The 27,683-nt window shown below is 43.6% G+C and overlaps 1 protein-coding gene across 1 annotated transcript in view; it reads right to left on the bottom strand.

The window, feature by feature from the left end:
• Positions 1-27,683, bottom strand: part of LOC124616004 — a 61,385-nt gene that overhangs the window by 21,222 nt on the left and 12,480 nt on the right. Inside the window, exon 2 of the mRNA XM_047144214.1 lies at positions 26,522-26,627. Coding sequence (XP_047000170.1) covers positions 26,522-26,627 — 106 coding nt within the window. The remainder of the gene's footprint in view (positions 1-26,521; positions 26,628-27,683) is intronic.

Below are 27,683 nucleotides of genomic sequence, written 5' to 3'. Positions count from 1 at the left end.
GCGGGCACCGGCGGCGGCGGCGGCGGCGGCGAGCACCGGCAGGCGGCGGCGGCGGGCACCGGCAGGCGGCGACCAGGCGGGGGTGGCGAGCCCCGGCAGGCGGCGGCGGCGGCGGCGGCAAGGACCGGCAGGCGGCGACCAGGCGGGGGCGACGGGCGACGAGCCCCGGCAGGCGGCGGCGGCGGCGGCGGCGGCGGCGGCGGCGGCGACAAGGACCGGAAGGCGGCGACCAAGCGGCGGCGGCGGCGGCAAACAGACGACACGGCAAGGATCTTCCACGTCGAAGGCGCACCCTGAGAGTAGCCCAGGCAGTGAAACTCTTCGATGAAGAAGAGAGGGAATCCAACCCTCGAATTCCAGCGGACCGGTCGGCCCGCTATTAAAAGTGTGGCGGTGACTTCGTAAGCCGTTTCTACAGCGAATTGCTTGTCCCTACGAACGCCGCCACAAAACTTAATATTAACCTTAAACAACACTCACGGATCATTAATACTGCTAAAACACATTTACAACATTTTACCTACACAAAAAGACATAATAACACATTATGAAAATACTATAACGGTTTATGAAAAACATTCTATTACTTTAGTGCACTCTAGTGGGCACAAGCGAAACTAAATCAGTCCCCTATCCAATACTGTCCTCTATCGGCTGATACATAAACTACGTGCGCGTCCAGTCTCACGTCACCATCTGTCCCTGTCCAGCTCTGAGACACATATCCCACTTAACCGCCTCCAAGGCAGGATCGGTGTACGGCGCTACGCCTCAAGCACAGACAAAGGCTGCTGATATATGATATGTACAAGAACCAAGAAGCAACAATAAGGATAGAAGAACAAGAACGAAATGCTCAGATAAAAAGGGTGTAAGACAAGGATGATGTCTTCTGTGCTAATTCTCGGTCTGTACATCAAAGAAGAAATGGAGAAAGTACAACATAGGTTCAGAAGTGTGACTAAAGTTCGTGGTGAAAGAATATCAACGATTTGTTTATTTTATTTAATCGTATGGCTAGGGCCCCCCGTCGGGCAGACCGTTCGCAGGGTGACGCTCATTCAAGTTGATGCCGCTTCAGGGACCTGCAGTCGATGAGGATGATAGGACAGCACAACACCCAGTCCCTGGGGGGAGAAAAGTCCCCGACCCAGCCGGGAGTGGGGCCCGGGCCCAGAGGACTGACAATCCGTCACGCTAACCATTCAGCTACCGGTGGTGGACGAATATCAACGATAAGATTCGTTGATGGCATTGCTGCCCTAAGTGGTTGCGGGAAAGTATTACAGGACAACCTGAACGACAGGAACAGTCAACTGGTCAAAGAATATGGATCGAGAGTAGACCGAAGAAAGACGAAAGTGACAAGAGTAGCAGAAATTAGTGATAAAATTAACGTCAAACTTAGGGACCACGATGAAGACGAAGTGAAGAAATTCTACAGTTTTGGGATCGGAAAAACGTATAATGGACGAAGCAAGGAGGACGTAAAAGCGGACTAGCACAGAAGCAGACGGCATTCCTGGTCAAAACAAATCTACTACATCTACATCTACATCTACAAGGCTACTCAGCAAACCACACTTCAGTGCCTGGCAGAGGGTTCGTCGAAGCACCCTCGCAATAATTCGCTGTTATTCCACTCTCGAACAGCACGCCGGAAATAAACGAATACCTGCATCTTTCCATCTGAGCTCTGATTTCCCTTATTTTATTATAGTGATCGTTTCGCGCTGTGTGGGTGTTGTCAACGAAATATTTTCGCATTCGGAGGAGAAAGTTGCCCTCTCAGGGGACACCGCCTTATAGTAGGCACCTTCAGTGCCGGGCGGGAGGGTTTGCGTGCTTCGGTGAAGTCGAGAGCTATGCCGGCGGTAGCATAGCTACTGGCAGGGTCTCCCAAGCCGGACTGGTCCCGACAGAGGAGCCAGACAAAGTGTGTCCCACAACATAGGGCAGGGAGGGCTCTAGAGGCGTAGTGAAGCCAGCTTCCCTAGAGGAGTAAACCTCATACAAATCCTGGTCCTCCAGTTTGGGGGTTGGGCATGGGGCTAATAACCCCATACTGTAAAAAAAAAGAATATTACGGAAATTCAACAGAAGCCTCGGAAACTGGATGGAAAGCATGTATCACGACCCCGGCAAAGGAAACGGATAAAGGATCTAACAGTAGCATCATGGAATGTGAGGATTATACTTCAGCCTGGAAAGATGAAAGAAATAGCTAATGAAATTTTAAAATTCAAATATGATATTGTAGGGCTACAGGAAATAAGATGGCAGGGGAATGGGCAGATAGATAAACCTGAGTACTCGTTGGTATATAGTGGACCAGAAGAAAGAACAGGCCAACTTGGAACAAGGTTTATAATAACTAGGGAAGTTAGGAAAAGCCTTCTAGAATTTGAACCCATAAATGAAAGGATGTGCAGACTCAGACTAAAAGGTAAATTTAGGAATATATCAATAGTTAATGCACATGCACCAACAGAGGAAAAAGAGGATATAATTAAAGAACATTTCTACGAAGACTTGGAAAAAGTATACGGTGCAGTACCTAAATATGACTTGATGCTAGTAATAGGAGATTTTAATGCAAAAATAGGGAGGAATGAACATCTGTATGGAGTTTCTGGAAAATATTCACTACATGAAGAAAACAATGAGAATGGAGACTTATTATGCCAATTCGCAGCAAGGAATAATATGATTATTAAAAGTACCTGCTTTCCACATAAAAGGATCCATCTGCGAACTTGGAAGTCTGCAGCCAATGGAGTAGTCAATCAGATTGATCATATTTTAGTGATTGCACGCCACTCCACGTCAGTCACGGATGTACGGAGCTGCAGAGGACCAAACTGTGATTCAGACCACTTTCTGATAAAATCAGTCTTGAGAGAGAAACTGTCACTAACAAATGGCAACAGAATGGGAAAGATGATGAAATGGAATACAGACAAACTGAACATCCCCGATGAAGTAAAAAAATACCAAGCAACACTAAGCAGAAAGTTGAGCAATGAAGAGACCACAGAAGGAGTAGATGGAAGGTGGAACAGGTTTGAAAAAGCCATTAAGGATGCTGCAGAGGAAATAATAGGCATAAGAAGGAACAGAAGAACCCAGGAGTGGTTTGATGAAGATTGCAGGTCAGCAATAGAGGAAAAGAACAGGGCAAGAACAAAAATGCTACAGAGAGAAACCAGAAATAATGTGGAACAATATAGAGAATTAAGGAGAAGAGCTAACAGACTGTGCAAGAGAAAGAAAAGAGAGTGGAATAAGAAGAAATTTCAAGAACTAGAAGAACTAAAGGAACAGAGTGAAATAAGAAAGTTCTATCATGCCATAGGCAAAATGAAGAATAGATTCCAACCAAAAACAATGGCCTGTTCCAGTAAAGATGGGAAAATGATAAGGGAGGAAGAACAGATAGTGGGAAGATGGGCAGAATATTTCAAAGATACACTAAGCACCAGCCTAGAAGATGAAGAGACGGCTGCACAGGAGGGAAGAGTGGAGCTGGAAGTAGACAATGAAACCAATGAGGCAAGAAAACCAACACTACAAGAGGTCTCCCAGGCTGTGCACAAGTCAAAAAACAATCGAGCCCCTGGGGAAGACAGCATAATTGCTGAATTAATAAAAACTGGTGGTGAGGCTGTAATAAAGGAACTGCACACATTAATATCAGATATATGGGAAACAGAAACTATGCCAGATAATTGGAAAATTGGAATAATAGTCCCCATTTATAAGAAAGGGGACAGAACAGCATGTGAAAACTATAGAGGTGTAACACTCCTAAGTACAGCTTATAAGATCTTCACAAGTATATTAAACGAAAGGATACGGAAGTGTGCAGAAGGCATACTAGGGGAATATCAGTGTGGCTTTCGACCGGGCAGAGGAACAACTGCTCAAATATTTGTGATAAGGCAAATGATGGAAAAGTTCTATGAATATGATATAGATCTGCATTTCTTATTCATCGATTTCAAACAAGCCTTTGACAGCATAATTCGGCAAGAACTATACAGAGTACTGAAAGAAGTTGGTATATGTGCTAAATTAATAAGACTAATCAGAATGACAATGACAGAGACAAGAGCAAAAGTAAAGGTCCTTAGCAGAACAAGTGAGAGCTTTGACTTTAATAAAGGTGTGAAGCAAGGGGATAGCCTCTCCACTGTCCTATTCAACATTGCCCTGCATAGTGCAGTAAATAAAATCAACAAAAGAGGCACCATATTTATGAAAACTAGCCAGATATGCGCATACGCTGATGACATTGCTATAGTAGGAAGAAATACCAATACACTCCTAGAAACATACCGGGCAATGGAAACAGAAGCCTTAAAAATTGGCCTCATAGTAAATGTAAACAAAACAAAATATATGGTAATGTCACACTCTGAGGCCAGAAGAACCCCTAAAAACCTAAACATCAATGGGAAATGCTTCAATGGAGTGTCCTCTTTTAACTATTTGGGAGCCCTAATTACAAATGATAACAGTATTGAAAAGGCTATAAGGGAAAGAATGCAAGCAGGAAACAGAGCTTACTTTGCAAATATGCAGCTTTTCAAAAGTAGCCTTGTTACAAGAAAAACTAAATTGCTAATATATAATTCCCTAGTCCGCCCAGTTATCACATACGGCTCAGAGGTATGGACATTGACAGAACACGATAAAAATGCTCTAAGAAGCGTTGAGCGGAAAATACTACGCAAAATCTATGGGCCAATAAGGGAGGAAGAAGGCTGGAGAATACGCTACAATGCTGAATTACAGGAGTTAATACAAGGCAGGGACATAGTAAAATTTGTTAAATCACAGCGAATACGATGGCTAGGACACTTGGAGAGAATGGCAGAGGATAGAATGCCAAAGAAAATGATGAAAGGTATGATCCATTCAGTTAGGCGAAAAGGGAGACCTAGAAGAAGATGGATCGATGAGGTAATAATGGATATCAGCAATATGGGAGTCCGGGGGTGGAAAAGAGCAGCAAATAACCGAGAAGTGTGGAGGAAGATTGTTGAAGAAGCCAAGGCTCACCAAGGGCTGTAGAGCTACTGAAGAAGAAGAGGAGGAGAAAGTTGGTGATTGAAATCTCGTGAGAAGCCCGGCGCAACGAGAAACGTTTTTGTTTTAATGATGTCCATCCCAAGTCCCGTATCATGTCAGTGACACTCTTTCCCCTCTTTCTCGATAATAGAAAATGTGCTGTCCTTCTTTGAAGTTTCTCGACGTGCTGCGTTAATCCTATCTGGTAAGGATACCACAGCGCGCAGCAGTGCTCCGAAAGACGACGGACCAGCGTAGTGCAGACAGTCTCTTTAGTAAATCTGTTACATCTTCTAAGTAGTCTGCCAATAAAACCCAGTCTTTGGTTCGCCTTCCCCACAACATTTTCTGTGTATTATTTCCAGTTTAAGTTATCCGTAATTGTAATTCCAAGGTATTAAGTTGAATATATGGCCTTTAGATTTGATTGATTTATGGTGTAACCAAAGTGTATCGGATTCCTTTTAGCACTCATTTGTATCACTTCACACTTTTCATTATTTAGGGTCAACTGCCAGTTTTCGCGCCATATAGATATCATTTCTAAATCGTTGTGAAATTTGTTTTATCTTCTGTTGAATTCACTGAACTATTAACGACAGTATCATTTGCAAACAACCTAAGACGGCTGCTCAGATTGTGTCATAAGTCGTTTATATGGATAAGGAACAACAGACGGCCTATAACACTACCTTTGGAAACGCCAAAATTCGCTTCTCTTTTACTCGATGGCTTTCTATAAATTACTACGGACTGTGAACTCTCTGACAGGAAACCCCGAATCCAGTTGCAGAACTGAGACGATATTCCATATGCACGAAATATGATTATAAGCCGCTTGTGAAGTACGGTGTCGAAAGCCGCCTGGAAATCTAGAAATTCGGAATCAGTTTGAAATCCCTTGTCGTTAACACTTAACACTTTGTGTGAGTAAAGCGCCGATTGTGTTTCACAAGAACGATGTTCCCTAAATCAGTGCTGACTATGTGTCAACAGACCATTCTCTTCGAGGCAATTCCTAACGTTCGGACACAATATTTGTTCCAAAGTCGTGCTTTATATCGATGTTAATGATATGGGCCTATAATTTAATTTATTTGTCCTATTGTCTTTCTTGAACTGTGGTGTGACATGTGCAGTTTTCCAGTCGCTGGGTATGGATTGTTCATCGAACGAGCGGTTGTTTATGATAGCTAGATCAATGTACTCTGAAAGGAAGCTATTTGGTATACAGTCTTGGCTAGAACATTTACTTTTATAAAGTAGTTTAATTGCTTCACTACTCCGAGCTTCTACTAATATGAAAGGTTGCCCTTAATTTGTGGAAGTAATTTCTGAGAATGAACTTTAGGAGCACAACATTCAGTGGCAGTGAATCATGGATTGTGCGAGCGGTAGATCAGAAGAGAATCGAAGCATTTGAGATGTGATGCTCTAGAAGAATGTACAAAGTTAGGCGAACCGATAGGAACGAAAGGTTCTTTGCAGAATCGGTGAGGATAGAAATATGTGGAAAACATTGACAAGAAGAAGGGACAGAAATGTAGACATCTGTTAAGAGCACGGAATGACATGCGTGGTATTAGAGGGAGCGTAAGAACTGTAGGGGAAGACAGAGACCGGAATACATCCAACAAGTAAGTGAGAGCAATGAGTGTAAGTGTTGCTGTGAAATGAAGAGGTTGAGACAGGGGAGGAATTCGTGGTGGGACACATCAAATCTATCAGTGGCTGATGGGAAAGTGGCACTAGAATATCAGATTCTCTTACATGTGGTTAGATTATATCTTTGATTCGTAACTAAAACCTTGCGTTATTGTTGTTTATCATAGTCATTGTGAAATCTGACAGTTAAATGGTTCAAATGGCTCCGAGCACTATGGGACTTAACTTCTTAGGCCATCAGTCCCCTAAAACTTAGAACTATTTAAACCTAACTAATCTACGGATATCACACACATCGATGCCCCAGGCAGGATTCGAATCTGCGAACGTAGCGGTCGCGTGGTTCCAGACTGTAGCGCCTAGAACCGCTCGGCCACCCTGGCCGGCTCTGACAGTTAGCCAAGCACGTGTGCTTATTGACAAATGTTGTATTGAAAATGGTTGATATCGTTGCATACGGTTTAGACCATACATTACAGCAAAGGGAATGAAGCTGAACGCTTAAGTTAGTTTTTAAACTAGGAAAGGCGCTGATAAATACCTCCGTTTGTGAGTAGGGAGAGGTGATATGAAAGCGTTAATTCTGCTGATCGGTGGCAGACAGTGTCTGCTGCAGCATAAATGTTGGCTTTTGCTCTCCTTAGTAGAGATGGGGAAGGTCCGCAGAAACTTTTTCCAGGAGGGCGCAAGATTCAACAATTACCATCATTTATTAACTAATTCTGTGAGTATGAGAACGTTTCGTGGTCTATGAAGTTACTCTGAGAGGGAATACACAAGACTTACCGAATCTCAAACGTTTGAAAATTATCCTCTCATTATGTTCTGGGAGATAAGATTATTTTCATACCTAAATGATAAGCGTTTTTAACTTGTATCTGCAAAGTGCATTTTTTAAATGTTACTGCACACAAGCTACGCAATAAAGCTCCAAAATATTTGCAAAATACTTTTTTATTCATACATCAATAATGTTAGGTTGATACTGAAAATTAGAAATCTGAAAAAGAAGATGGATGAATTGAATTACTGCTATGGTGGCTAGCAGTAAAAACACACAGCAAAAATGTGTCTATTTGATACTCTTGTAAGTGAGAAACAGGAAATAAACTTATAAAAACCTCTTCCACTTCGAAACTATATTTCTTACTTAACAAAATTTCACAACTTATCTTGATAATGTATTTGCTTCGTTATTTTCACGTTTCCTATTTTTTAGTGTTGACAGTCATAAAAAATTAAGAAGATGTGTTCTGAAAGCTACATTTTTATGTTCTTTGAGTGAAATATAGCCCAGGGCCTCTATTCGACGAGATAGAAGCAAGAAAATTTCCAAATCAGTCGTCAGATTGGCCGTTAGAACTGACTGTTAACAATCTAGGACTAACCAACATTTCTCTGTTTGATTTGTTCTTATGCAATCACGTCAAATAGACTGTACAACTGGTGACACGAAGCTTGTATGTTCCCTTGTGCACCCAGCATGGCTGAAAAGCAGCGCCGAAACCTCCGCTGCGCCAGTTAAGTGCTATAATTTGCCGCGAACATCCTGACAAACCAAATAAACTCAATTTATACAATGCTTGTGCTAAGGCCACTGTGTTTCGCGCTGCGCTCAGCATTTCTAAACTGGTGTTCAGTAGTATCGAAGACAATCATTTCAAGAAACGAATGAAAATTTATCAAGGATGAGGAGTCTGTGATCCAGATTCTGGGAAGGGTGATGTTGCAAGTGCCCCCTCTCACCCTTTCCCCTCCTCATTCCTTGCCGACTCTGTGTTAGGTCGAGAGATGGTCCATAATACCAATATTGTGAAAAATATCTGTGTTGGAAGTTTAAAAATCGTAAGTAGTTTCAATATCGGTACTGAACTCTGAAACTACGTAAAATCGGTGATAAATAAAAAATACCGACCTCTGATGATGTTGGTAAGGAAACCAGGCTATTTGAGACATCTGTCAATAATGTTTGCGTCATTTACAGTAACCATTTTGTAAACGCGTCTAACCGCCGCTGTGGCCGAGCGGTTCTAGGCGCTTCAGTCCGGAACCGCGCTGCTGCTACGATCGCAGGTTCGAATCCTGCCTCGGGCATGGATGTGTGTGGTGTCCTTAGGTTAAGTTAGGTTTAAGTGGTTCTAAGTCTAGGGGACTGATGACCTCAGATGTTAAGTCCCATAGTGCTTAGAGCCATTTGAACCATTTTTGTAAACGCGTCTCTTAACGACGCAAAGGCAAAACTTTCGCCAAGTTTCAAATGTGGTCATGGAGAAGGGGGCGTGGGGGAAGTAATATTTTTGAACGAACGAAGGCAGGAACATTGGGAATTGTTGCGCTAAGCTTGGCTTGTCTTTAATTTTTCGTTCAGTTAATACGTGTTGTCAAGCGGTGTGTGCCAATACTGCTTGAAATGTTTTTTAAGTACTAAAGTGACACTCCGGAATATGTAATTATATTTTGCGATTACGGTACTAAAGACTGACTTTTTTCATTGTAAATATAAGTACTTACAGAAAGGAAACCAACATATCCACAGTTAAACTTTTTTCAGATGTTTGTGTTCGGTCTGTTCTCTAATAATTTTACTCTTTTATTTTGTTACTTTTAGAAGGAAATTATTACGAGTAATAAACACTTTCAACTTTCCTTCATTTTCACGCGGTCTGTGTCAGTATTATAGATGGTTGCGGAATGATACAGCAGTGTAGGAACATCGTATTCGCCGACGAGAGATGTCCGTGGTTGTTGACGTTTTATTTATTAACGCTTACGTTCTTTGCGACGCACTACAGAAATGGCGCTCAATTTCATGTTACGTTAAATATGGAGAGAACTGTAAGAAGCATTTAACGTATATGGATCGTTACTGAACTACGAACAGGTAGATAAAAAAGCATCACAGCCTGTGTAGAAAAAGTTATGGCGTATGACATGTTGACGATTGGTATCTTTATTAATTGATATGATATTTGATGTATTTCTGTGATACATTTTTAAGAAATTTTTATATTTTCATTATTTAGTATCAATCTTTTGCGGTCGGTTGCCATCAGCCACTGATGTTTAGATGTAGATGATAAAATCGTAATCATCATCGATCGTAGGCGTCAGCATGGAGAGGGATGGATTACAGATTCCTCGTCTATTTCTAGAAATAGTCTCTGATTCTACTCAGCTGCAGATTTAGCGCTGCCGAATGCAAAGGGAAACACTGTGCCATCAGTAACCACAACTTTGTCGGGTTGCTATGTTGTTCACAGAAAATTATACTGTTTTCTTGTCCTGGCTTCTACATTGTTTTACAGTCGTGGGGAATGAACACCTTTACATGACGTATCCGAAGTAGGGTAACCGATCTTTTCTTTGTCGCTTCCTTGTAAAGCCCTCAACGAGCTACGGGAAGGAACAGTTCCAACACCCAGCAATGTGCAAACATGGTTATCGTGCACCTGAGCAACACCAGGCCCCAATTCGCATGAGAACAGTCTCTTCGCCAGCTGCACATCTGAATACCAACGCTAGGTCTGCGTATGATCCATTCACAGCAAGTTGATACTTCATTCAGTTTTACTAGGTTGAGCGGCTGTAACAGAGTATGAGCGGCACGGTCATGCTCTACAATTCATCTGTGGACCTAAATGCAGAAGAAATGTCACTTTCTGCGCGGAGGAGAGGAAAGGATGGTCAACTATCAAGTTGTAAACGGTGTGTGAAAGCTATATGGTTTTTATACGATACAAACCAGTGCGGCATCCAGTGATATACTTCGGAGTTCTGTAGTCCCGTAAACATGGCTAAAAAGTAATGTGTCGAACTATGCAGATGACTGTCATTTAGATTCAGTCCTGGACTGTCAAGAGTTGTTACTGCTGAACGATTTGATAATTGTTTTGGATGGTTTCCTAAATGCATATTCTTATTAACATAAGAAAAAGCTGTACTTTGAATATACTAGCGAAATATGCTTACCTCTAAGGTGCAAGCGTAATATGCCTTCAAAAACATATTGAGTGGATAATAATAAAATATTGGAGATACAAAGCTTTGAGTACTTCATGTCAAATTCATTTCTCTAGGCACAATACATTCTTAAACTCATCTAATGAGAACTACCACTTTTGGAATTTTGCCTTCTTTTGGATAAATTTTTGCGGACGCCAATAGCATCGATGATGATTGACCAATAAAGGCAATCCTTACTCCACAGCTATTTGGTTGATACAACAGTTGTGGCATCAGCCAAAATGGATCACATGTATTTATCCGCTTTATATCAGCATCAGTGTCAGATAATCCGCTGGGTCCATCCGATTAGTAAAAATGGAGAGACGTTCAATGCTTTTCAGCTGTTGACAATCTGCCTATTGGCTTCTGTCTCAGGTTCTTCGTCGACGATCATCTGATGATTTTACTGATGTTTCGGCAGCACGAGTGTCTAGCATTGTCAAAGCTTCACCCTCCATTGCCGGTGGTGAACTGGAGCCGAGCTCGCGGGCGCAGACTACATGTACCTGGCACGCCAACGTCCGAGGGCTTCTCCGCGGTCATTTCCGGTGCGGTTCTCCTCTTGCTACCTGCGATGTCGTTGGCTGCATTACGGGGAACCAGGATCCGTTTACCTTAAGGCTTTCCTCTTTCTTGTTGAAGCTGTTCACGTGTTTTTGTATTTCTACAGCTTCTTTGAACAAGCGGGTGTGATAGTACTTCTCTACAGCCAGAACTTCCGTGTCGGCGAATTTTATTACGTGGTCAGTCTCACTCAGTGCGTGCTTTGCCACGGCCGATTTCTCCACCTGTCCCAACCTGCAATGTCGCGTATGTTCTTTGATCCTGGTGTTGATTGATCATCCAGTCATTCCGACATAAACTTTTCCGCATGTGCATGGTATACTTTATATTTCCGTTATTGCAAGTGGATCCGTTTTCTCCTTTGCCGACCTAAGACACTCTTTGATCTTCCTTGTCGGTTTGAAAATCGTTTTTACCCCGTGTTTGCACAATATGCGGCCGATTCTGTCCGTCACTCTGGGAATGTATGGCAGAAAGGCTGTACCCTACATTTATTTTTCTGATTCCTTACTTCGTCGAGTGTTTGGATCTGTTGCACTTCTAATATAATTTGAGGAGTACCCACTGATCCTCAGAACAGGTGCTGCATTTCGCGTCTGAGGTGCTGCGGCTCACATATTCGTCCTGCTCGCGATACGCACGTATTAATCATGCCTCTTTTCTGGCTCGGGTGATGGTTTGATAGTTTGTGCAGGTATCGGTCCGTGTGTGTCGGTTCCCGTACGGCAGTGAACGACCGTCGCATGTAGCATGAGGAGAATTGCACCGGAAATGACCGGGGAGAAGCCCTCGGACGTGGGTGCGCCAGGTACATATAATCTGCGGCCGCGAGCTCGGCTTCAGTTCACCACCGGCAATGGAGGGTGAAGCTTTGACAATGCCAGCCACTCGTGCTGCCGAAATGTCAGTAAAATAATCAGGTGAACGTCGTCCGAAGAACCCGAGACAGAAGCCAACAGACAGTTTGTCAACAAGTGGCCACGAAAGCGTTAAGAATTTTGTTTTCAGCTGATGTTTGAAAAAGTGAGGAGCAAGCAACAAGAACATTTATTTAAATACATCTATTGGATGTTTACTAAATGTTTCGACTACCTGCATTGTTGGTTGAAGAAATATCTGCAAATTTTACGATTAAATGCAATACTGTGTTGACGGTAACGTACACTATGTGATAAAAAGTATCCGGACATCTGGCTGAAAATGAATTACAAGTTCGTGCCACACTCCATCGGTAATGCTGGAATTGAGTATGGTGTTGGCCCCCCCTTGGCCTTGATGACAGCTTCCACTCTCGCAGGCATGCTTTCAATCAGGTGCTGGAAGATTTCTTGGGGAATGGCAGCCCATTCTTCGCGGAGTGCTGCGCTGAGGAGAGGTATCGATGTCGCTCGTTGAGGCCTGGCACGAAGTCGGCTACTGCTATGCGTTTATCTGTTTCCTTGTGAGAGGTATTCCCGTTACTGGCGATCATTTTATATAGGGATGAGGCATGCATAGTATAACTTCTGAACCGTGATCAGAAGTGAACAGTGGACACTATACACCTCTGGAAAGCTATATTGTGCTCGTATCACACAGAGCCAATGTTTTAAGGGAGCTTTCCAAAGTCAGGACTCTGTGCAGGCCAAACTATTACAGGGATGTCATTCTCGTGTAACCACTCCGCCACAGACCGTGAATTATGAACAGGTGCTCGACCGTGTTGAAAGATGCAATCGCAATCCCCGAATTGCTCTTTAACAATGGGAAGGAAGAAAGTGCTTAAAACATCAATGTAGGCCTGTGCTGTGATAGTGCCACGCAAAACAAGGGGTGCAAGCCCCCTCCATGAAAAACACGACCACACCATAACACAACCGCCTCCGAATTTTACTGTTGGCACTACACATGCTGGCAGATGATGTTCACCGGGCATTCGCCATACCCACACCCTGCCATCGGATAGCCACATTGTGTACCGAGTTTCGTCACTCCACACAACGTTTTCCCACTGATCAATCTTCCAATGTTTACGCTCCTTACACCAAGCGAGGTGTCATTCGGCATTTACCGGCGTGATGTGTGGCTTAGGAGCAGCCGCTAGACTATAAAATCCAACTTTTCTCACCTGTCGCTTAACTGTCATAGTATTTGCAGTGGATCCTGATGCAGTTTGGTATTCCTGTGTGACGGTCTGGACAGATGTAGGCTTGTCTGTGATAGTGTCACGCGAAACAACAACGGGTGCAAGCCCCCTTCATGAAAACCACGACCACACCATAACGCCACTGCCTCCGTATTTTATAGTTGGTACTACAGACGCTGCCAGATGACGTTCACCAGGCATTCGCCATACCCACATCCAGCCATCGGATCGCCACATTGTGTACCGTGATTAGTCACTCCACACAACGCTTTTCTTGATCAATCGTCCAATGTTTACAGTCCTTACACCAAGCGAGGCGTCGTTTGGCATTTACCGGCGTGATGTGTGGCTTATGAGCAGCCGCTCGACCATGAAATCCAAGTTTTCTCACCTCCTGCCTAACTGTCATAGTACTTTCAGTGGATCCTGGCGCAGTTTGGGTGAATTCCTGCCTGATGGTCTGGATAGATGTCTGCCTATTAAACATTACGACCCTATTTCAACTGTCGGCGGTGTCTGTCGGTCAACAGATGAGGTCGGCCTGTACGCTTTTGTGCTGTATGTGTCCCTTCACGTTTCCACTTCACTATAACATCGGAAACAGTGGACGTAGGGATGTTTAGCAGTGTGGAAAACTCGCGTAGAGAGATGTATGACCAAAGTGACACCCAATCACCTGACGACGTTTGAAGTCCGTGGGTTCGGTGGAGTGCCCCTTTCTGCTCTCTCATGATGTGTAATGACTACTGAGGTCGCTGATATGGAGTACGTGGCAGTAGGTGGCAGCACAGTGCACCTTATATGAAAAATGTCTGTGTCCGGTTACTTTTGACCTGATAGTGTATATTTTCCAACAAATCCGTCATATACACAATGTAGAACACAAGTAGTAGCAAGTATTCGAACAACCTGCGTACCACCCCACAGTACCATTATCCAAGATGCCAGCGATGACGACATCCAAGATGTCGGCGATGACGTCATCCAAGATGGCGGATTTTGGCGGGAATTTTGAGGGGAAAGAATTACCCCCCTTCCCCCCGAAAAATGGAGCGAATTTCAAGTTCCAGCAGGATAATGCGTCACACCAAGGAAAATGGCGGGAAAAAAGACATCTCTTTATTATTTAATCAGCTACAAGCATGTGTGTTCGTCACTGGGTCTGGACTCCAACTGGTTTAGTTCGTCTCTGCGGCACCAGAGGGCGCTCTCCTGACGTCAGCTGATGACGCTAGTACCGTTATTCAAGATGGCTGCACCCAGTTTATCCACCACGTGGTGTAAGATTGGACACTTGGTATACCACCAAAAACATAATCCCGTCCCCAATAAAAATCGCGCGAAGTTCAAATCCCAACATGATAATGCGGTACACCTAAGAAAATCATGGGAAGATAGGTCACTCGCACTTTCACTACCAACGTAAGAACATTGTGGGGAAGAGAAGAAACCTGTACTAACTGCAGCCACCTGACCGCCAGCTCCCCCTAGGAACCGGAGCAAAGTTTTAATTCTGCCAGTAAACAAAGCTCAATGGCGTTTTCGCTACCAAGGCAAGAAAACTACTGCAAACGAAGCTCACCACCACTAGCCTAACCCTCCAGGGCGCAACCTCTTCGTAGGGGCTGCTGGTAAAAGGACTCGGCCCACACTAGGCTGATGGAGAGAGGAAGGAATGTACTTTATTTATTTGGGAACAATTTATTTAGGGATGGAGTATATGTATAACAGAACACACACTCAGACATGCCCCACATCATACAGACCTGCAAACTACTACTACATAACTCGTCTATAATGCTCTACACACACACTTGCTAGTTGTAAACCGTCAAAAATAGCACATTCCACAACCTACAGTCATGCGAACCACTCATTAATAATGCAAAATATTTACGTCCAGATACCCAGACAATTCGTAAATTGTCAAAATAATAATCCATCTAAAAGACTCTGCTTGCTAATCGTCAACTTTCGAAATCATACACCCGCCTTTATTTAAAGAATTAGAGGCAGCACCACCACAAAGTGTATTCGCCACTGAGTCCATAGCCCAACTGACTTAGTTCATATCCATGCCACTAGAGGACGCGGTAGTGACTTCAGGTTATGACATAAGTACCGTAATCTGAGAAGGCGCCACCTAGTGTGTTCAACACGAGCTCCAGACCCCAGCTGTCTTAGTACATTTCGTCGCCACCAGAGGACACCTCTGTGACACCAGCTGACAACGCAATTACAGTTATCCATGATGGCGGCAAACCGTATGTTCTCCAAGAGGTCTAATACTCAGTATCACGAGCAGAGGACGCTGCCGTGAGGTAAACCAAGATGGTGAGGGAAAATGGTGGGAAAACGACACAGCCTGCACTGGGGTACTGGGGAGAGTAAGGATGGAGTGCTCTTTATTTATTTTCAAACAACTTAAGGACACAGTATATCTATCACACTCATACAAAACATCCACCCTGATGTGCCTGGGGTCATGTTGCACAGCCCACAGACACGCAACGAACTCGTAATTTCAGTACACAATAGCAAACTGCTCCTAAATAATTCTTCACCCTCATGTGTAGACATGCTCAGTACTCGTAAATGGTCCAAATAGCGCATAGCAAGTTCTACAGAGCCGCTGTGGAAATAATGCAATCAACGCGCGCAAGCACAATCCACCGCCCCCCGTCAGTCGAGTACACAGGAGGTAGCGGTAAGTGACGCATCCGTCAGATGTCAAACCGCGCCAAGCACCTGGTCGGCTTCCGTAAGCATGAGGTAGCTGCACACCCATTCACACTAAGCACATGAGGAATTCCTATCCGCTAGACATCGATGATGACGCGATCGCAAGTACGGTCGACGCGGCCGTCAGCTGTCAAAGCACTCACAGACCTCCATTTAGGGCCGCGAGCCACAACACTCGCGAAATGAGGAAGCCGCAGCTAGGATGCCGCGCGCTCCTTCGAACACCGGTGAAAGTTGCATGCCTCTACACAGTCACCGTTATACTGTCATAGCATTCCAAAGCGCGTTCCAACCAGTCTCATATTCGAGGCATCTTCAAGCACTACTCGTCTTTACCACTGATGCCAGAATACTACAGAGCGTGTTGACACACGCGTTCAACCACGCTCACCCGCCCCAACTTGACTGACACATCGCCATCTAAAACATTCTCAACCTTATTCTTACATCAATTTGCTTTGTGAAAAAAGAAAAAAAAACATCAGCCAAGTCCAGCTATCCATAATTTTATAGTCCCCCAGAAATAGTTACTGCTTGCTAATTTGTTGTCTCAGCTTGTATGCGCCAAAATTCCTCCCCTAACAGAACCTCTTTACCAAAATATCGCCGAATCCAATCTTCCTCCCGGACATAACGTGATAGGCTTCCTGCTCACAACATACGCAAATGTTCTCACCGCTCCTATATCCCACCACAATCAATCGAACATTCTTTTTTTTGGGTCTTTCTGTAGTTATTTTGCAAAGATTGCTGAATTGCACCGACAGTTTCCTCAGTCTATACACCCCCTACCTATTCTTTCCTACTACAGACGCTACACTCAGTGGCAATAAATTATTTTACGCTGATCACCATTTCGCTCCGAAAACTAAACATCGCAAAGTTGTCTACAAGTCATCAAATACATACTATACTTGCAAGAATATTAGAGCGTGAAACCGATCTTCAACCAGGGAATATATCACCAAGTACTGTCGCGATCTAGTAAACATGCAATTCATATCCCCCCACCATACCAAATCATCCCCTTTACATCAGCGAACCGAAGTCTTTCTCTCAGAGTGATGTGCAAAGACAGGCTCGTTTCATTACGTCACTAACGCGTTACTCTTTCCGCTTTCTTGCTCGCATTTCTACAGACATCTCCACACTTCTCGATTAAAAGAACAATCACATTTTCCCCATAATATTATACAATTTTCGCCGTACTTCTCGATATCAAGGACACAGCAGTAGTCTCCCGATCGCTAACACGACATAATGCACTATATATAGACTGCAATTTGGAGACTCTACACAACTGTAGCAAACTCTTCCGCTTTCCTTATCTTGCAGCTGTCTTTTATTTAAAATCATCCGAAGTGTGGCATGTTATGGTATCAGCCCTAAGAACATGATTTACACCGTGCAACGTCTAGTTTCCTGTGAAAGCCCGTGGATCAGAACTTCTTAATGTCAGTTTGGAACCTGGCGCAGCCCTCCAAGTCGTGACAGAAAAACGAAATGATTGGCAGTATACAAAGAGCGTTAGAAAAGAGTGTTTCAAATAGCTAAAGAGGATCACAGGGGGCGATTCTTGCGATTTACGATATAGTACGTGGGATACGATCATTCTCCTAGAGTAGAGGTGATGAAACATTAAACAGCCCTCCGCAGTGTATCAATACATGTGTATTTAATAGGTTCGTTCCACACAATGAGTAGTAGCAGCAGCAGTTTGACAGGTAAATTCAGTGAGGGACGAAGTATACTGTTAGGAATGCCTGGAGGGCTGCACGCCGTGCTATTCTGGGAAGCACTGCGAAATCTCTATCTCTCTCTCTCTCTCTCTCTCTGTCTCTCCCTCCCTCCCCCTCTCAGTATTGCGTCATTGCGCGAGTAATAGCGTCTATGTGAGTTCTATATCCGATAAAGTTATTTGAGCTTCTATAGTAGTTAATTTTTCTCTGTTGCGGGGTAGAGAATAACGATGATAGAATGTTGGGCTGATAGATTTGGATGGACATGGATCTGTAGTACTTGTATGTAGTTTGGGAATGCACCACAATGCGCGCATTTCCACCGAATGGACAAAACATGGCCCAGTCACACTAACTCAGTTCGCTTTTGTTTCTAGACTGGTTGCAGAAGGTGGTGGATATGGCTTTGTCCGACTTCTGCTTAGTTCCGACTTAAAATGGAATGATCACATGCGCAAAGCTGTAGAAATGGAAGCAGTTGCAAGATGTGTATGGAGTGACTAAGACCATGTTGTATTTTTACTGTAGCCATAGGTTCCGGAAAGGTGACTCGTTTCGAGATATGAGAGCGCCAGAAATATGATTCACTTCTGGCTGTGATCTCCTGTAGGTATGTGGCTGAATGGGAGGACCTGATTCCAAATCATAGGTATCATTTCTAGGGGATAGCGTAACTCCAGAGGTGTGAAAAGCTAGTGTACATTTCTTACGACCTCAATAAGCATACAATTTACTACTGTTTGTGATCCTTCTCAATCAGTCATCGTCTTTCACTCAGTCGATATATAACTGAACGTCTGACATGGTATCGAGACAGAATACGTTACACATACTGGAGAAACATCTAGCGGCGTGAGGGAGTTGCAAATACCAGTCACATACCGCGTTCCTTAGCCGAAAGATTTTCAAAATTCACTGATTTTATCACGAGGTTGCATCATGGGCTACGTGTTGGTCTGATAATACCCATTCCTACGATTACCGTCTCGGTATTTGTGTGGACAAAAAACCACCTCATTCAGAGGTAATGACGTACCTAGATTTCTAAAGCAAGTATATAACTTTTAACATGGATACTAGTGCAGTAGTTGTTGGGATCGGGATTTTTTCTTTAACATGTGCTCGATTACGTCTGTGACACGGTGATATGACGCGCAGGAAGAACGTAAGAGACATGCACACCCATCGTTGACTTTCGGTCAGTGTTATTTGGTATCGTATGCATCCAGTTATTGAGGAGGTATTTATACTTGGTATTAGTGCTAAGTGTTTGTTATGCTCGCATTTGAGCATCATTTCTATAAAGTATATGTATTTGTGTAAAGGAAATGTCTATGTGCTGTTGTAGGGAGAGTATGTATTTGACTTGGAGTACTGTGATAGCGAAGGGAAGAGTATGTCTAGTAGTAAGGAAGCTACAGGTATTTCCAGACCCACAGCGTTCAACAGAGTGTATTTCCAATACTTCGCTTATTGCCGAATACCGTTCAGTTGAGACCACGATTGTAAAATTTAAATGTAAGTATAATGATAGGAGATATATGTGAGGGGTTTTCTAGAATGTGTTCGTGTATGCAAAGTCTGTGGTGGCATGATTCGCGTTCCCTTGTTAATGGTAGCAGTCATCCGAAAGCATAGGCCTGTTGGAGTGTAGGAATGTATCAGAGTTAACTTTACTATCTTCTAGACGACCGTATAGCGAACTAATACTTAGTATGTGCTGGGCAGCTTTCTTGATCAGGTGTAACTTTGGGAAGATGGTGCGTTTGCGGTGGAGCGTTATTCCCTCCCATGTAAATTGTTCGGTCGACTGCTTCTGTACATTTGGTGCCTTTATTTAGTTGAGGGAATATCGATTGTGCCACGTTGGAGACACGTTTGCCTGTTCTCTAGACGTGGGAAAGATCGTAGTTGGTTTGTAAACAATATTGATCATTTGGAATCTGTTACATCACCGACTTCGGTATTCGAGAGTGCAAATATAAGTGTACTCTATTTGTTTCTAGTTTGTCAATAGCTTGCAGCACGCTGCACCTCGCTAAAGTTTGGTGTTTGTGGAGAAATAATTTACAGTCTATATGTAGCGCATTATGACGTGTTAGCTATCGGGAGGCTACGGCTGTGTGCTTGATACCGAGGAGTACGGCGAAAATTGTATAATATTATGGGGAAAATATGGTTGTTCTTTTAATAGAAGAGTATGGAGATGTATGTAGAAATGCGAGCAAGAAAGCGGAAACAATAACGCGTTTGTGCCGGGGTGAAACGAGCCTGACTTTGCACATCAGTTCTGAGAGAATGACTTCGGTTCGCTGATTTCAAGGGAATGATTTGGTATGGTGGGGGGATGTTAATTGCATGTTTACTAGATCGAGACAGTATTTGGTGATATATTCCCTGGTTGGAGATCGGTTTAACGCTCCAATATTCTTGCAAGTATAGTATGTGTTTGACGACTTGTAGACAGCTTTGCGATGTTTAGTTTTTGGAGCGAAATGATCAGTGTAAAGCAGTTTATTACCACTGATTGTAGCGTCTGTAGAAAGAAGGAACAGGTTGTGGGTGTATAGATTGAGGGAAGTGACGGTGCAATTTAGAAATCTTAGCAAAATAACGACAGAAAGCCCCAGAAAAAATTGCTCGATTGATTGTAGTGGGATATAGGAGTGGTGAGAACAATTGCGTATGTTGAGAACAGGAAGGCTATCACGTTATATCCGGGAGGAAGATTGGATTCGGCAATATTTTGTTGAAGAGGTTCTGTTAGTGCATGAATTTTGGCGCATACAGGCTGAGACAACAAGAATGCAGGCGTTAACTTTTTCTGGGGCACTATAAAGTTATGGACAGCTGGACTTGGCTGACATTTTTTTTTTCACAAAGCCATGAGACGTAAGAATAATCTTGAGAATGTTTTAGATGGCGATGTGTCAGTCAAGCTAGTGTGGGTACGTGCGGTTGAACGTGTGTGTCAACACGCTCTGTGCTATTCTTCATTCAATGGTAATGGCAAGTGGCGCTTGGGGATATATCGAATATGAGACTGGCGTGATCGCGATCTGTAATGCTATGACAGTATAACAGTGACTGCGTAGAGGCATGCAACTTTCACCGGTGTTCGACGGAGCGTGTGGGACCCGAGCTGCGGCTGCCTCACTTGACGGGTGTTGTGGCTCGCGGCCCTAAATGGAGGTCTGTGAGTGCTCTGCCAGCTGACGGCTGCGTCGACCGTACTTGCGATCGCGTCATCATCGATGTCTAGCGGATAGGAATTCCTCATGTTTTATGTGTGAATGGGTGTGCAGCTACCTCATGCTTGCGGAAGCCGAGCAGGGGCTTTGCGCGGTTTGACATCTGATGGATGCAACACTTCTTGCTGCCTCCTGTGTGCTCTACTGACATGACGTGGTGGACCAGTCTTGCGCGCATTGACGGCGTTATTTCACCAGCTGCCCTGTAGACCCTGCTATGCGCTATTTGGACAGTTGACGAGTAGTGAGCATGTCAACATATGTGAAGAATTATTTAGGAGCAGTTTCATATTCTGTACTGAAATTACGAGTTGGTTGCGTGTCTGTGGGCTGTGCAACATGACCCCAGGTACATCAGGGTGGATGTTTTGTATGAGTGTGATAGATATACTGTGTCCTGAAGTTGTTTGAAAATAAATAAAGAGCACTCCATCCTTACTCTCCCCAGTACCCCAGTGCAGGCTGTGTCGTTTTCCCACCATTTTCCCTCACCATCTTGGTTTACCTCACGGCAGCGTCCTCTGCTCGTGGTACTGAGTATTAGACCTCGTGGAGAACATACAGTTTGCCGTCATCATGGATAACTGTAATTGCGTTGTCAGCTGGTGTCACAGAGGTGTCCTCTGGTGGCGACGAAATGTATTAAGACAGCTGGGGTCTGGAGCTCGTGTTGAACACACTAGGTGGCGCCTTCTTAGATTACGGTACTTATGTCATAACCTGTAGTCACTACCGCGTCCTCTAGTGGCATGGATATGAACTAAGTCAGTTGGGCTATGGACTCAGTGGCGAATACTCATGGTGGTGGTGCTGCCTCTAATTCTTTAAATAAAGGGCGGTGTATGAGCCGGCCAGGGTGGACGAACAGTTCTAGGCGCTACAATCTGGAACCGCGCGACCGCTACGGTCGCATGTTCGAATCCTGCCTCAGGCATGGATGTGTGTAATGTATTTAGGTTAGTTAGGTTTAAGCAGTTCTAGGTTCTAGGGGACTGATGACCACAGCACTTAAGTTCCATAGTGCTCAGAGCAATTTGACTATTTTTGAACCGGTGTATGATTTCGGCAGCTGACGATTAGCCAGCAGAGTCTTTTAGATTGATTATTATTTTGACAATTTACGAGTTGTTTGGGTATCTGGACATAAAGGCTTTGCATTATGTCTGTAGGTTGTGCGATGTGTTATTGTTGACGGTTTACATTTAGCAAGCGTGTGTGTAGAGCGTTATAGATGAGTTATGTAGTAGTAGTTTGCCGGTCTGTATGATGTGGGCCATGTCTGAGCGTATGTTCTGTGATACATATACTCCATCTCTAAATAAATTGCTCCCAAATAAATAAAGTACATTCTTTCCTCTCTCCATCAGCCTAGTGTGGCCTGAGTCCTTTTACCAGCAACCCCTACGAAGAGGTTGTGCCCTGGAGGCTTAGGTTAGTGGTGGTGAGCTTCGTTTGCAGCAGTTTTCTTACGTTGTTACCGAAAACGCAAGTGAGCATTGTTTACTGGCAAATTCAAACTTGGCTCCAGTCCCTAGGAGGAGGTGGCGGTCAGGTGGCTGTTGCTAGTACAAGTTTCCTCTCTTTCCCACAATTTTCTTAGGTTGGTAGTGAAAGTGCGAGTGACCTATCTTCCTGCAATTTTCTTAGGTGTATCGCATTATCATGTTGGAATTTGAACATCGCACGATTTTTATTGGGGAGGGGGTTAGGTTAGTGGAGGTAGGCCAAGTGTCCAATCTTGCACCACGTGGCGGATACACTGTGTGCAGCCATATTGAAGAACGGTACTTGTGTCATCAGGTGATGTCAGGAGAGCGTCCTCTGGTGGCACCGATATGAACTAAGCCAGCTGGAGTCCAGACCCAGTGGCGAACACACATGCTTGAAACTATACAGAGAAGCCCTTTTTTCCCGCGGTTCTCCTTGGTGTGACGCATTATCCTGCTGGAATTTGAAATTCGCTCAATTTTTCGGGGGGAGGGGGGCGTGACACATTCCCACCAGAATTCAAACTTTAACTCACAATCCGCCATTTTGGATGACGTCATCGCCACCAGCTTGGATGACGTCATCGTCGCCATCTTGGATGACGCTATCGCCGCCATCTTGGATGACGTCTTCGCTGCCATCTTGAATAACGGTATTGTGGTTTGGTATGTAGGTTGTTCCAATACTGTAGCATCATGTGCTGTTCGAAAAATGTTATCTGTATGGTTATCACTGCATTGCTTGAAGACTTAAGGTTAAATCCAGTTTGATGTGTTTGCCATGATAGCACAAACATTGTTTGTGATCTATGTTGTTACCCGTGAGTGTTTGTAAACACTATGAGCTGAACCACATCAAAAGGCTACGTAGACAACTGCGCTGTTGCTTGTATTGCGTATAAACTTTTTCAGTAGAACACCCCATTACATAGGGCAAGACAATATTTATTTACGTACACAATGATTTACTTGACAAGACTAGGACCTTCAGATAGTTTCTGACATCTAACCAAGCATTCAAAGTAATTTTGTTCACAGTTCACATACAATGAAAGGAGTTATAATAATTAAAATCATTATTACAATTATGTCAGTCCTATTAAAATCACGATAATTAAATTGTTGGAATTATAACTTTCCTGTAAAATTGGAGAAATTTCACACTAATAGAAAGGCGCGGTAGCAGTACTAGAGGAAACAAATAAGGACAAGAGATGGTGTGCTGTATGCTGTTGTCAATGGCGTTGGACGTTTTCTGGTTTCCAGGGACAGACGTTATTCACCAGGCTCGTGTGACATTAACCCGGTAAAATGGTAATGGTTTGCCCTGGCATGGCTGTTTTCAAGGATGAGTTATTTCGACAGAATGACTGCAGTTTCCTAATACCTCTTTGTAACAAACTTTAGAAAATTTCAGCGGGCAGCAACGTCTTACAAGGTCCTATGAGCGTTAACAGGAAACTGAGTGTCGAAATGCTTGCAGTCAGCTCTGGAACCTGACTGCCCGAAAGACTTTCACGTGGAAGTAACTTCGTGGGGCGGTTATGAGCTGGCGAAATCGAGTCGGCTGGCAACCTTCGTGGCGAGCAAAAGGCAAGTTTTATGGCCTCTGAGGTGGAAGTAGAATTGCAGAGGCTATTTATGGAAGTTTGTAGTCAGAGTACAAAGATGTGGTTCTCCCGATGCGGAAAGTATTGGATGAATTTGCAACTGCATTTCGTTGTACCAACATAGGCACAGGCTCAGTCGTTTGCTAGCCATCCTAGCTGGAGGTGTTGTCTAACGAACGGATACTATTAGTAAAATTTCGTTTTACTCCATTGGAAATTGGAAGTGTGGAGTTCTTGTGTGTGTTCTTGCGTTTTCTAATTCAGGCTGAGATCCTGTGTTTCTAGAGGAGGTAGTAGTAACCATTTAGTGATGGTGAGGGTACTGTTGGCGGGTCTTGTTTTCAGTCCAATAAGGGCCTTTTGAAAGTATTTGGATTACTGCACGGCATTGGTTAGTGTTATTAAGCAAGTGATTATTTTAACCCTATGTCATGGGGCAAAGCAATGCTGTAAGCCTTACTACTTAGACAAACTGTATAACTGTGGCAGTACAAAGAAAAAAACTAGATCCACCAACAAACGTTTCAGAGGAAGTTTACGGAGCAATAACCCGCGTGACTGGTCCTGCACACTTCATGGTGGTAAGATTGTGGTTATGGAGCATGTGGTGGCGGTTCCGATTGCCAAACAGACTGGAGATTTTCTTTGTTCGGAGACTGATTGTTCACGTTTTACTCGTCATCTCATCTTCAGCAGAAAGACGCACACGCCGCTGAAATTGCATCAAATAGGGGAACTTGCAGTAGGTGGATGAAAACATACCGGCTAGTCTCCCGGCCAATAATAGCATACAATGATTTCATTTCATCTGTGCCTCGAGGAGTGCATACTGTTTGTGCGATACCGTGCCCGTGTGATCGGCGTGCGTGCTTCGCTCAGACTGCAAGGTTAAAGAGTGAGTAGACACATGCGCCTCACTTACCTACCACTATACCTTGCGCTCTGGTCCTTACTCCTGTCACCATGGTTGACATAATCAGCTATAATAAAGATTTTTACTTTATTTACAAGTGTTACCCCTGACATTTTGGCTTGATGAATGAAAAACACAATATGGATGCGGGACCACCATTGTCTGTCGTAAACTCTCACCTGACAGAATCCTTAGTGTAGGGCACTTCTAGGGTTTTGAGGACTGTAGCATAATATACTATCATGTCTTTTCCAAAGCAACAGCCTAGCCTCCCTCATTTTAGAACTTGTTTACTGAAGGAGCAGGTGATCAAAAAGTCTGTATAAATTTGAAACCTGAATAAATCACGAAATAATGTAGACAAAGAGGTACAAATTGAAACACATGCTTGGAATGGCATGGGGTTTTATTAGAACAAAAAAAAAATAAATACAAACGTTCAAAAAATGTCCGACAGATGGCGCTTCATCTGATCAGAATAGCAACAATTAGCAAAACAAAGTAAGACAAAGCAAAGATGATGTTCTTTACAGGAAATGCTCAATATGTCCACCATCATTCCTCAACAATAGCTGTAGTCGAGGAATAATGTTGCGAACAGCACTGTAAAGTGTGTCCGGAGTTATGGTTAGGCATCCCTAGAGATGTCGGTCGATCACGATACACTTGCGACTTCAGGTACCCCAAAGCTAATAATCGAACGGACTGAGGTCTGGGGACCTGGTGGCCAAGCATGACGAAAGTGGCGGCTGAGCACACGATCATCACCAAACGACGCGCGCAAGAGATCTTTCACACGTCTAGCAATACTTTGTCATTCCAGGCATATGTGTCAGTTTTTACCTCTCTATCTACATTATTCCGTGGTTTATTAAGTTTTCAAATTTATACTGACTTTTTGAGCACCCGGTGTGTTGGTTTTTAAAATGTGTAAGTCACGAGTTTCATATGCAGTACTGTAAAAAATGGCAAAAAGACTGTTTGGCCTTATGATGATGTTTCACAAATACCTAGTGTGAAATTAACAGAAATGATCAATAATGCTTGTCATGCAGCTCTCACTGTAACTAACAACTTCTAACAAAAATGTATAAAGCATATCAGCATATATTGTTCAACAGTTTATAATTGTCCCATTGTGGATCTTTCTAATGGCAGACAGTGGGTTAATAATCTGACGGAGAAGTCATAAACATAAATAGCTTGTGAAACAAGTAGCTAAATGGGTGTACCATCAAGTAATAATGTTTCAGCAAGTACCCACAGTTGAATCAAAAGAAATAATTAATGAACGAATTTCACAGGATCATTCCACCATCTGAGGTGAACGTGTCTGTGCATACTTACAGGCAAGTTTGTCGGTAGGACCTGCAGTACCTCCTAGTTCATCTGGCAGGTACTCTTTAGACACGTGGTTAAACAGCGTCGTTGATCCTGGCAGATGGACATGTACCTGAAGCAGAGAAACGTTAACTGGAATAGGGTCTCAGTAATAAAACCCCATCCTGTATTTCCATCAGCTCAACGTCCATATTCTGAAAACCATGGTGAAGTGCACGCCAGAGTTTACATCACACTGTATTAGGATTTCTTCCGATTTCATTCACGGCCCCTACTTGAGTTACGCTCCTACTTTAGCTACACGTCAGAGGTAACAGTATGTTCCTGTTTTCCACGCTTAATACTGCCTTTTGAATTTTGACTTTCATGGAATAGTTCATGTCTAGCTTCAAGGCATCAAGCGTCTGCCATTCCAGATTTACCAGTATTCCTTTCACAATGTCCGGTGGCTCAAGGAAACCTTGAGACCATTAGAAATAAACAATTTTTACATCCTTCAGTTGCAAGGTAATTTTCACTCGTTTACCTAGGTTTCGATTCCAGTAATGGAATCTTCTTCAGAACAATAAATTCGTGCTGCCTCTTATAGCATACGTTCAATATCCCCTGTTAGCCCTACTTCATATGGATCACAATCACTTGAGCAATAAATTAGGATGGGCCACACGAGTGTTATGTACAAAATAATCTTAGTGCACTGACTCCATTTTCTCATTATTCCTTCGTTAGTGTTAGCAAAGGACACACTGTATCAGTACTCCAAAAAATTTAGAGTGCCTATAAAACCCGTACAGACAGCTAAGAGTGTTAACGCACCACTTTCGGGTTTGGAAGAGACGCGGCAGCCGCGGGTCGAATCTGCCCTGCGGATAGTGACGAGTATCCGTGCGCAGGCCAACCTGAATGTGAGTTTCAGGGGATTTCCCATAACCCATTACACAAATACCTTGCTGATTTCTTCATCCTGCTTCAGAAGAACGACACGCACACATTTAGAAACCAACCTGACACTTGAACATATGGTTTACTCTCGACGTAGACCACTGGGGAACACAAAATCTATCCCAGGGGAAAGTAAGACACTAGTAAGGGCATCTGCTCACTCACTGTCACTAACTTTGCTTCAATCCAAGTAAGAATGTCATTCCTGTAGGTGAACGGGACAAGC

This window comes from Schistocerca americana, chromosome 5, assembly GCF_021461395.2.
Source record: "Schistocerca americana isolate TAMUIC-IGC-003095 chromosome 5, iqSchAmer2.1, whole genome shotgun sequence".
NCBI lineage: Eukaryota > Metazoa > Arthropoda > Insecta > Orthoptera > Acrididae > Schistocerca > Schistocerca americana.
The sequence above is the reverse complement of the archived record's forward strand: the minus strand, read 5'-3'. Positions and strand labels throughout refer to the sequence as shown.